This window comes from Sparus aurata, chromosome 15 (genome assembly GCF_900880675.1).
Source record: "Sparus aurata chromosome 15, fSpaAur1.1, whole genome shotgun sequence".
Classification (NCBI taxonomy): domain Eukaryota; kingdom Metazoa; phylum Chordata; class Actinopteri; order Spariformes; family Sparidae; genus Sparus; species Sparus aurata.
In genome coordinates this window covers 6,779,492-6,792,258 of record NC_044201.1, presented here as the reverse complement: position 1 = coordinate 6,792,258, position 12,767 = coordinate 6,779,492, and the positions used below count along the sequence as shown (strand labels likewise).

At 41.8% G+C, this 12,767-nt stretch overlaps 1 protein-coding gene across 1 annotated transcript; it reads right to left on the bottom strand.

The window, feature by feature from the left end:
* Positions 1-528: 528 nt before the first annotated feature.
* On the bottom strand, positions 529-5,040 carry rgra (retinal G protein coupled receptor a). Its single transcript, XM_030442952.1, has 7 exons — positions 4,608-5,040; positions 4,116-4,272; positions 3,593-3,714; positions 2,871-3,024; positions 2,649-2,766; positions 1,030-1,143; positions 529-695 (listed from the first exon to the last, which is right to left on the bottom strand). The coding sequence occupies exons 1-7, from the start codon at positions 4,684-4,686 to the stop codon at positions 552-554; spliced, it is 888 nt and encodes a 295-aa protein (XP_030298812.1). The 5' UTR covers positions 4,687-5,040; the 3' UTR covers positions 529-551.
* Between the last annotated feature and the right edge of the window lie 7,727 nt (positions 5,041-12,767).

Sequence of the window (12,767 nt, the reverse complement as noted above, 5' to 3'; positions counted from 1 at the left end):
GGAGCTCAGATGGCTGCCTTTAGGCAGCAGGTGTTGATCAGTGGACAAGTTATTTATATCACCCTTCAGCTAAAAGATATAATGCTACATGGCAGTTGTGGTAAACATCTAACATTCTTTCAAAGAATAATATTTGATAAGATGTAAATCATTCGGTTTAAATCATTTATTACTTTTTTCATAAGACTGTTTGTACTCAAAATTAAAGTCATCTGCTACTTCATGAAAGATTGACCTGAGATAATTGGATAAATCATGTGTTTGTTACAGAAGTAGCCAAGTCCAATGGTTGTTCCGGTGGCTTAACTAAGTGGGACAATGAACTCCTGTTTTCTGCAACTTGAAAGGAACATTTTTTTTTTCTTCCATTTAAATACAAAATACTAGTGCATCAACAAAGGACAACACAACCAGGACAAATGTCTTTCAAGGGACAATGGCCACCACTGTTCAGCACACAACACATGCACGTACACTCACACACGTAAACATCTAGGTACCTGTGAGAAACCACCAGGACAGTCAGTGTGTGTGATTATTGTATGCTCAGTTTATTTGGACTTGTTCTCAATTTGAGGCACATCAATCTTTTCCCCGGTGAGGAACTGCCAGATGCCACCTCTGTAGTTCTCATTTCCCAAAGCGTACAGGAAGACGTTGAAGGTGGGAGAGGTCTTTGCCAGGATAGGAGCCATCTGCAGACACGAGGTCGTTAGTGCTCAAAAGAACTAGCTTTAATTACAGATAATTCATTACATGATTATATCAAAATTCTAATTATTCTGTTGACTGATGAACATGTGTGTTGTTTGTGAAGAGACAGAGGCACGCTTGCCTTTGCTGTGTGTCACAGTATCTTTTCCTGATACTACCACAGTCAGAAACCTTCATATGGACTTATGGCATTTATGTGTGTCTGGCATGTGATTGGGGAATCTTATATGAGCTGCATTGCAATATAAAAACATAAAATTGTTTCAATTATAGTGCAGGCTTTTTCTGTGTATGCATGCCCTTGGCTGTCCTTACCATCCTGAGCTTGGGTGAGACCAGGTTGGCGTTCTCCACGGCGGCGTAGAAAGCCAGGACGCCATAGGGTCCCCAGCAAAACAGCATAGTCTTAAGAGGAGTGTTGGGGTTGAACTACAGAGAGAAGGAGAGGCAGAGCAGAGGAGAGAGAGGGCGGTTCAGAACAAGAATGATTAGTCACTGATCAACCAAAGAGAGTGAAGGAGACCTCTGTCATGAGGCTGTTTTACTCGGGGGCAGACTAGTCACACGCCAGGGATCAAGTCTGGGAGAAAAACCGTATCTGTGTTAAGATTGTTCATGCTCAGCCAAAAAACAGAAACATCTAGCGAGTAAAGGGACAGATTGATTAAATCAAAGGGTCAAAGGAGTTTTTATCCTGAGTCAGAGTTTACACATACAGAGCCAAATCTCACCTAATAACATACATTTCTCTCCTTTATTGCCTCTTCTGGATCTGGAACTGACACAAACTTACAAATCTTCATGTCTAAATTCAGAAGGACCAGGGATGGGCCTGTAGCTAGTACAAATAAGTTAAGTACTGTACTTAAAGGGGCAATATGTAAGAATTTCAAATTAACATTAACATTTAGGGCATTTAGCAGACACGTTTGTCCACAGCAAATTATTTGAGATTGAGAATTTTAATTGAAAACATTCAAAGAAACATTTAACCACAGTTTTGATGTCATGAAGTCTTCGCATTGAGTTGCAGAGATATTTACTGGAGTTAGCATGCTAACCAGCTAGCCCCTGCCCGTCCTGGTCCAAGGCTCAACAATCACATAGTCCCTGAGCTCTCAGTCCAAACCGCTAGCTGCTTGGCTAACTGAGCTAGCTAGCTAATGGCAGCTGCAGTTAGCAGCAGTAAGCAGTTACCCTGGTGATATGCTGCTGCCTGTTTGTTTTGAGTATGAATCTGACAGGATACCATTTCTCAGATGAAGGTGACAGTTGTGTCCCTCTGTGTTTTTATGGCATACTCGTCACGTGTTCGACATATTGGGCACTATGTGTGTTACATTACAGACGTTACATAATTGCATTATTCTGGTGGAGAGCTTTGTGTCTCTTCTCTGCAGCCTTTGTCATTGTAATGAAAGTGTCTCCAGCCAACTCAGATGACTGTGAGTAATGCGCTTATGCAACATAAAGTGAGGCAACCTGATTCAGCCTGTGAGGTTCTCCACCACTGAACTTGCTCCTCACAGATACATTGTTCTTTTCACCCCACACCCGCTACTTAACCGCATTCCCAATGAAAGTGTCCGGCCATCGCCCTGTGGCGATGACCTATATATGTCACAGTCTGCATGCTCCCCATTCACACGTTGTTGTGTTGCTCTGAATGTGGGCCACGTGAGGAGGTTGTGCTTACAGTCGGAAGAGATGAAATAGTGAAAGGGGGATTTCTCTGATACATATCAATGAGTGACTTCAAAGCAGCAAGAATCTTCATAGGGGTCGCATATTTGCAAGGATTTGGATTTTCAGCGTCTTTTCTAAATTCCTCCTCATTATGCATGTGATTAAGTTTGGAGCGAATGGAGCAAAGCAGAGCCTACTGCGACGCCAACTCTTAGTCTGTTGAGTTGAGTTCATTCATTTTTACTCACCCTTGGGTTTCCAGTCTTCTTGAATTTCTGTGCAATGGACTGGTATGAGGACATGACAACAAACACCTGGATGGCCATGTTGAAGACTGACATGGGGATCAAGTAGGACACGTAGTTTCTGTGGAGAGAAAAATGCACGGGAGGCTCAGTATGCACTATTCCGCAAACACATCTGTGTTTATCTTGATAACACTGTGAGGAGTGTCAGTATGTTTACAGTACCTGTCTCCCTTGCTGTAGTCCAGAGTGCAGCAGGTCCTGAGGGGCTCGTAGTCGTACTCTCCCCAGCCAATGAGGGGCATGGCGGACCAGAAGGCGGTGAAGAGCCAGACGAACACAGCCAGAGTGATGGCGCTGCTCCACTGCAGCTTTGTCCCTGACAAGAACGAGGTCAAAACATCCATCAGTACTGTCCTCCAACACCTCCAACAATATGATTTTACGACATATTTTTTCTCGGCCTAGTAAAGGTCACACTACAGCCGAAGAGCTTTGTGTTAACGTGCCCAGCTGTCTTACGGGCACAGTAATGATTTGGACACAGCAGGTGAGGTGTTGAGTCACTTCCTCTTCCCCCTGAGTCCTGTGATTAACGGTGGCTAAAAATAGCAGGAGGGCCAATTTTATATCTCAGCGTTGAAGCCTCATAAAAAGAAAGCCCCAACACCATTGTTGAGCCCCAACACCATTTGCTTATCTGCTCAGTCGAGCCGCGCTTGTTATTTTAACAGGATAAAGGTAAGAACAGCCTGCAGCAAATTAAAAGACAACTTGGCCACTTGTATGCGACCAGCTGCTCTTTCAGAACAGCAGGAGGCCTTGGGATCAGCTGGAGACCGACAAAAAAAAAACCCTTCAGTCCTGTGCAGATGTCATGTGTTTGTGTGAGTCTGTGCTCTGCGGGGGGAGGGGGGGAGCAGGGACAGAGGCAGGTGTGAACTCACTGGTGCAGTACTGGTGATATCTGTCCCAGGCGATGGCGGCGATAAAGTGGATGCTGGCGAGAGCCGTGCAGAAGCCCTGGAAACCGTGAGTCTGGCATCCATCAGAGCCATAAGGCCAGTACCTGGAGACAGAGGGTGTGTTCGTGAACGATTCATCTGTTCATCTACTATGATGTGATTAAAAAAAACAAAAAAAACAAAAAACAAAAAAACACCAAAACTGATCAACAAACCATGAATTCACTTATTTGAGACCAATCTGAATGATAACGAAAATAGTAAACATAATCCCTGGACTCAGGAGCAGAGTCTCTCATTTCCGGATTACAGTCTTATATAGCCTGGACCCAGGCTATCAGAGCGTGTTGACCCCTCCCCCACCTACAGCTCCGATTGACCCCCAATGTATCGATTTTACGGTCGATTGTTATTATTCACAGGTATCCAGCATTATTTCCCTATCATGGCATTCTATGAGCGGACCTGGATATTGATTACGAGAGCAGGTGGTTACATCACTCACCTCAGGAAGCTGGAGAAAGCGGCGACGGTGGCGTTCATGGAGATGCCCATGTCAGCCATCGCCAAGCTGAACACCAGGAAATTGCTGGGGGTCCTGAGCTCTCGCACCTTGAGGAAAGCGACGATCGTCAGCGCGTTTAAAAAGAAGCCCAGCAGACCTTCGGGGGGAACAGAAAGGGAGAAGCATGAATGGGGTCAGAATGCGGCGGTGAATGGGAGTCAGCGTGCGCAGCGATGCTTGATGCGCTGCATTTCAAGATGCAAATAAACACGCTCTTTTCACACATCGTCAATTCTTTCCGGGCCAGACTACAAGCGAAGGTTAGACTGTGAGGTTTTTTGTTGTTGTTGAAAGAGAAAGCCTCAACGTTACACAGGGCAGTGAGCGGGGAGGCGTCCGGTCCTGTCAGAGGTTAACGTTACGCAGCGAGCGCAGCCTCAGCAGCCTCGCAGCGTTTGGCTGAATTCCAGCACAATAAACGAAAACACTCACCCTCCACCAGCAGACACGATCCCAGGGAGAACACATCGAACTCGGAGAAGCCCTCCGGTAAAGGATAAGACGAAACCATCCTGAAGCCGATTTTGACGCTTGAACTAAGGTGCAGCTGTCAGAGACCTTTCACTTCCCTCTGTCCAGATCCTTTACGATGTGCCTCTGTGTGGCCGAAGGGAGCCCGCTTTTAAAGGGGCATTTCACGTGAAAAGCATGCACTTTATTATGTAAAGCCCCCACGCTCTCTGTCGCCCCAATCCGTGCAGGAATGTCTTAATGAACATAACCACACAAACGCAACCCTTAATGCGTATTTGCCCGCCGCAACAGTAAAGCCCTCAATTAGTTACACAACAAGCCTTTGTGTCTCCGCGTCCCGGTGAGAGGATGCAGCCGCTGCTGATGTCAGACGACGAGACGACGCGCTTTGCGTCGCTTTAAGGAGACGCAACAGGTGTCTGCAGAGCGTCAGACTCCTGCCAATCAGAAGTCACACTGAGAGGAAAACAAACCCCTGCAAACAGCAAAACACCCCCCACATTTATTAACAATATTAACCCCATTATTGTTAGACTTGACTTTCTTTTTTTTTTTTTTTTTTTGCCTCAGGCTGTGCATGAGTGTTGATTCATTTTACATCCACAGGCTACACAGCTAAAAAAAAAAAAAAAAAAAGAAAACACTCACGTGAATACAAGTGGAACATGGTGTGCGCTCTTATCTGCAAGCCATAAGATAAGGCTGATTTACCATATACAGATTGCAGCCTCTCACACATGCTCAAAAACACCCTGCATCTCATGCACCGTTTATCATCATGATCGTATTTATTACTAAATCATATATATGTCATATCCAGCTGACGTCTAAATGAGTTCACGATGATAAACAAAGTGTTCAAAAAACAAATCAGTTGCACTTGAATTGAAGGCAACCAGATGAACTCATAAACATAAGATGCGAAAGGCCGAGCACACCTTCACTGGGTTATTATCATGATATTATTATTCGATATTATCACTCTTGTATTATCAACACGGTATCAAGTTTATATTTTTCCATGTCTCTGTTATCGTTAATATCGCAATATTGATAAGACCTCTAATGTGATGCGTTTAACTAATTAAAGGCACATTAAGCGTTTTTTTTTTGGGCTGGCCTAGAAACAGACAGAACTCTGGATACAAGAAGAAGCTGTTCACGAGAGCTAACACGAGTTTGGGGCGTTCTTTAAAGCCATATGCCACACAGACTTTTATTTATATACGTCAGTGCGAAGCAGGTTTGTGTTTTGAATTATGAAGGGGTGAGAATAAAGACATTATAAAAGTCCTGCAGTTCAAGAATACGGGACATCATAACCAAAATTGTCACTAAAAAGTTACATAGTGCGCCTTTAAAGTGACCGCGTCCACTCTGTTATTAATGACAAAGTGATTTCACTACTGGGGATCCATATGAGCGCTGTCGCTCTGTCTCTTTATTAATCCTTTGTCCCATATAACAGCGCTCTTATCTGTTTTGACTAGTGCACACGTCAGCATTTGTTTTGTTGTCTGAATAAAACTTTTTTGGTAGACACACTGACCTCAACAGATTAAAGCCCTCTGTGACATCTGCTTGAAATGAGAGAGGGCAGAGCAAAATTGTGCTTTACTAGAGGCTTGATTCAGTCAGGAGTTGATGAAGTGGAGAGGAAATGCGCGTAATAAAATCCTGTGCTACTTTAGGAGTGTCTAAATTACTAGAAATCCAGTCATTATCCCCCAGTCCATGATGGATTTGTCATGTTTCAGTTGTGACATCATTCGCAGCTTTTCATTTCTTGGGGCCAGAGGGGACACAAGCATGACTTTGTGTGGCCGAATAGTCGGTTTCAGTCCCAGGATTATACGATCAGGGATCTTGGGAAATATATGTGAAAATGGGTTGAGTGCTGGATCATGTGGAAATTGTCAAGATGAAGCATATTTTAGTTAAGGGCACTTTAGATTCCAAAAACAAATGGTTAATTCTGTGTATTTTTCTATGTGTCAGGTAATGATAAGCAATATAACCATTGAACTATAAGCTGTATGCGGGATTATGTGGGAACATGCTAACACTCAGCTGCGGTTCTTTCATCTGTTTTATGATGTTGATTCCTTGCTTGACCCCAGTATGAGTTTAGGTTTACGTGCAGTTGTCCAATTTTTGCAAGAGTTTGTTTTTACAGTCCAAAATCGCTCTTAAAATGTATCACAAAAAAAAAATGAAAAATGCTTCACAGGTGCAATATAATCAGCAATTGGCCACTTGTCACATTCATAACCAGAACAAACAGGGGGCAGCATGTGACTGGAGTGACCACCAAAACCACCAGAGTTTTGGGGAAATCTGTTTGGTATATTTTCTGTAATCCTGCTGACAAACATACCAACTAACAAATGAACACGGGTGAAAACATGACCTTCTTGGTAAAAGTAATATGTGAGGAAATTATCCTAAACGTGTAAAGAATTTCTGACACAAAGTACATGCAACATTAATAAGATGTGGACAGAAAAGCAAACAATCCAAAACCCTGTTTATTCTCATGTTCCTTCAGTATATTTTCAGTATAGTGTATTTTTTGCACACTCAGAATGACACTGCACCTCAAATAAATGCCAGGTTTATACAAATGTAAAAGGACGGCTTTATTGGCCTCAGTAAGTGGGATTAGCGACTTGTGGCGCAATATGGAATGTTTAAAGTTTTTAACACGAGGGAACACGATTGCTCAACATGTTAAGGGCCTCAGCACAGCCGTGCATGGCTCTAAACCCACTCATACTACGACCTTTGACTCAAAGGCATTTAATACTGAAGATTAAAGATTGCAATAAATCTAAACTGAGAAGAGCCTCAGGAAGGAAGCAGGAACACTTGAATATATCAGTATGTGGCACGCATGCAGATATATAGAGAGTTACTACACTATATTCAGGATTGCTAATAACAGTAGACATTTATTATTGTCTCTATTTATCTGTGACTGCAGTTTTATTCTATTGGATATATTCATCATTGATAAAGTTGTTTTTGTGCTTTAAAACTCTCGACTTGGCACAGTGGAGAGATGTGGGTCAGATGCAAAGTGGATTCTTGCTGCCAAGTTGGTCAAACACATTAAAGTGTTTCACCATCTCTTCCGTGGGAACCCTTCACAGTGCCAGCCAATTGTAATACTGAACTTCCAGTGGGATTAAATAAAAGGGGGGACACAAGTGCCAAACAACACATGGAGTATTTACCTACATTGCAAAACAAAAGTTTTACAATTGGAGGTATTTCCCGTAGTAGTGTGGGACCAGGTCCAAATGGATTACTGAGGTGAAAAAAAAATACGAAAGGCTATTGTAAGATTATTTTTAAGTCACTTATCATGCAATTGTTACTATAGGCTTCAATGTACGGTGGCCCTGAATGTCAAAACACAACAACATTTCACCAAACATAACACGCAACAGAATTTCTGAAAACAAATCATGACAAAAAAAAAAAAATGTTGTGTCTTACAGTTTTTTTGGATTGCATAAACACTAAAATCAAAAGTCGTACACAATTATAAAAACCTTACACTCAAGGAGCAAAACTCCGGACCAGATTAGCACAACTATAAGCACAATGTCAGCTTCACGCTTTTTGCAAATGACTGCACACAGTAAATTGCAAAACACTAAACACACTTGTATACATTAGACACAGATGCATATCATGATGTCACTTCCTTGCAAATTCCAAAGCACTGACTTTCAAATGACCACACTCATTATCTAATGGGTTAAACACAACACTCAGGTGCACCAACACATGATTGCTTAATTGTAGACACACCAATCAGGTTCAAGCACTACAAAAAGGCAGCAGGTGAGTTCACCTGTCTTCTACCACAATGGAACGAGTAAGACGAGGAAGAGTAAGAATGAGAGGAGGAATTCAAAGAGAAGGAGAAGGAGGTGAAGGCAGAGGCCATGCCAGAGGTCAAGGCCGAGGTGGAGGAAGAGGAAGAGGACGAGGACGAGGACGAGGACGAGGACGAGGACGAGGCAGAGGCAGAGGCAGAGGAAGACCGGAAGCAGGAATACATGCCCTAAGAAGGAGAGGACCAAATTTATCAAATGAAATTCAGGCAACATTAGTTGACCATGTGGTGAACCACGGACTGACGCTGAGGGAGGCTGGACTTAGAGTTCAGCCAAATCTTAGCAGATATACAGTGGCATCTGTGATCAGGGCATTTTGACAAGAAAACAGGTAAAAACAAATCTTTCTACAAAAGTAATCAACTGCTTAGTATGTACCATATCAGCACTATTCATACTGGTTCCTGTGAGATCCTATGTATTTCTTTCCACATAGGATTCAGGGGCGAGAGCGACAAGGAGGGAGGGGGCCTATTTTCACACAAGAACAAGAAAGAGCAATCATAAACATGGTTCTGGCCAATAATGCAATAACTCTCAGAGAAATTCAAGTCAACATCATTGGCGACGATGGCATTTTCAATAATGTTCATCAGGTCTCTCTCTTACAGTTTTTTTCGATTGCCAAGACGCATTGGTCGAAACTGAAGCGACATGTTCAAAACTCTTAACACAGTCTGCATTTCCATCATGCAGCTCAGCTCAACAGTTAATCTCATGCCCAAAAGTGTGTCTCACCAACAAAACACTTCATACTTGTCTCAAAAGAAGCTCATTCAACAAAACACTAGCACATTGTCTCACTTTGGAAACACACACAATCACTCTTAACAAACGGAACGACAAAATACTAACAACAAAGAACATTACATCAAATACATCTCATATTTCAAGTTAGAATGATTTTGGTCTGGTAAATCAGTATTTTATATAGGATCTTTTGCACTTTAATGGTTCTAAATTATTGTATATGCTGTAATATATTGCAACAACACTGAATCAGGAATGCAGAGATTTATTGCTTTTTTGTGCTTTTGCATAAGTACTTCAGGACCATACAAAAAATAAAGATTACGTAAACAGAATAATGCAGAATCTCAGAATTCCAGGGGTAGAATACAAATTACAGTAAGAGATAAAACTAAAAAACAACACATGTATACTGTAATATTCAGACCCTGTCATCTGCATTCGGCCACATGTTTTCCTTGACGTCACATCTTATATCTTCTCTGGCAAGGCACCTAGGGTAGAATCTTCTTGAATGTCTGATCCATCCCTGGCAGGCTTCGGGAGAAATATCTCCACAACCAGCATTCATTGCATCCAGCAAGGAGAGCTGGTTGTGTGGAGAGCCTTCCTCTCCTGGCTGCTCTTCTCTCTCTACCAACTTCACCCGCTGCTCTTCGATCCATACTTGCACGGGAAAAAGAATCAGAAGCCACTCCTTTTGTATATGCTTTCTAATGAGGCCAAACGCAGGTCACCTGAATCAGTTTTCAGCTGAAAACTACCATCAGCTGTTTGGAATTGCATCTTCGTTTTATTTATTTTTAATGTCAATATTTTGATATAATTTTCAATAGATTTCAATGTGGCTGCAGCAGAAATTCCCAGTGTTTTTTCCCCTGTCATTCTGTTTTGAGTGTGTTTTTAAACTGTTTTGAACAAAGTGTGTTAGCATTTGAAAAATGTGCTGTTAAAGCATAGTGTTTTGCAGGTGTGAACTAGTGAATGAGAAAAGACTTCTTTCATTTCGGTGACTGTGGTCACTGAATGCACTTCGTCTGAAAGCAATGAAAAGTGAGACACAGTTTAGCCCACATGCATTTCTGTTTTGCAGACTGTGCTGAGAGTTTTGAACATGTCGCTTCAGTTTCGACCAATGCGTCTTAGCAATCGAAAAAAACTGTAACACTGGCACGCATCCTGAAAAAAAATCAACTTCAAATTAAACAACTGTATTGAGTGCCTTTTGAGCGGAATTCGGAGAGGGTCAAACAACTGCGGCATGCATATGTGGAGGTATGTATTGTTCACTTTAGCACTGTGATGTTACACACTGCAAGCTAAATTTACTGTGTATTAGATCCATGCTAAACTACACAATCTTGTCTTTCACTGTATTACAGAGAGTTTTACAGATGGATGCTGAAGAAATCCCTCACGAGTTTATCTACATCGATGAGGCAGGGTTTAACCTCACAAAATCAAAAAGGAGAGGCAGACACATCGTTGCCCACAGGGCTATAATCAACGTCCCAGGACAGTGTGGGGGTAACATCACCCTCTGCGCTGCCATTACACAGAATGGGGTCCTCCTCCGTCGTGCCAACATGGGCCCTTATAACACAGCTCACATTCTGACATTTCTGGACCAACTGCACAACATCCTCACAGTGAACCAAATACAACAGATGCAATACATTGTCATCTGGGACAATGTATCATTCCACCGCTCTGCACAGGTCCACAACTGGTTTCAGCACAATCCTCAATTTTCTGTGCTATGCCGTCCACCATACTCTCCATTTCTCAATCCAATCGAGGAGTTCTTCTCAACGTGGTGGTGGAAGGTGTATGATCTGCAGCCCCAGGCTCAAGTGCCCCTCACTGAGGCCATGGAGGAGGCCTGTGACCAAATTGACGCCATAGCCATTCAAGGATGGATTCGACATGCATGGCGGTTCTTCCCTCGTTGTCTTGCTAATGAAGATATCGCCTGTGATGTCGACGAAATTCTCTGGTCTGATCCAGCTCGGCGAAGAGATAATCCCTAATATTTTCCCTGCTGGATTTTCTTTTCTTTTTTTGTCATATAAATTATATTTTCATCACTCTTCAGCATTGGTCTTGTGTTGTATTTGGTGAATTTTTTGTATTGTATATTTGCACTTTCTCTGTGCACTTCACTTACATTACTCAAATAACTGAGGAGTAGAATTGCTAAAAGTGTTTTAGGTTAAGCGCAGCAGTGTGTAACTGGTTCAGACAGAATTAAGTCATATGAAATGTGTGTGTTTTCATATGGTAACATAATATCATTTTTATAAAGTAGTGTATAGTTTTTACAAGAGTGTTTCATTTTGCAAAGGATGTGAGGTGTTCTGCTAATTGTGTGTATGGTTGTGCTAATTGTGTGTAGTGTTTTGAAAAACCGGGCCCTCTATTTGAAATCGTGCTAATTGAAAAAAACTGTAATGTCGTTGTGTTTTCTGTAATGTTGTGTTTTCTGAAAGACTGTGGGGTTAAGTTGTGAATGTTGTGTCTTTGCAAAATGTTCTTGTGTTTTCTGAAAATGTTGTGTGCTCTGAAATATCATTGTGTTTTGTGAAATGTGGTTGTGTTTGTGAAACACTGTTTTGATTCGTGAAAGGCTGCTGTGTTCTCACTAATGGTGTTGCGTTTTCTAAAAAGTTGTTGTGTCTTCTGAAAGGCTGTGGTGTTTTGTGAAATTTTGTTTTTTCCTGAAACGTTGCTGTGTTTATTGAAATGCGGTTGTTTTTGTGAAATGTTGTTGCGTTTGCTGTTATGTCATGTCGGGTGAAATATTGTTGTTTTTTGTTAAATGTTGTTTTGTGAAGTTCTGTTGTGTTTTCCTGAAATGCTGTTCGCTGAATTTGATTAAATGTTGTATTGTTTTAACCTTCAGGACCACCATATTGGTGGCTTAGAAAAATACTTGATAAATAGCTTACAGGTGTATTTTTATATGTAGGTATATTAATGTTATAAATGAAATGATCAGAATGTAAGCGGAAAAGTGTACATCTGTTATGTGGTTATGTGTTATGATGTAATTCACTGTAACCCACCAGCAGGGTTTATTTCTATTATTATAACACAAAAACGGTTGTACTTAAATATTCCTGTTTTGTTTAAATCAAAGTCTGAAAGTTGTTCCAATGAACAAATGGATGGCAGATTAAGAAAATGTTAAGTGAACATCTGTTGAGGCCCCATGGTTGGAGCCACAGGCTATGATATAGGGGCCACCTTGTGGTAAAACATAGTCCTGTCCACTTACAGATTAACAGTCACGGCAGGGCTCAAATGAACAAGCTACATTTGAGGGAAAGAAAAAATCCAAACATCACAGTGGATTATGACCATTTCGGAAGTGTTTTTCTGTGATAATAAATAGGGACGTCTCTGCGCAGCCTATCGGATTCCGGGATGCAATACGCATCCAAATGAAAAGAACGCCAGT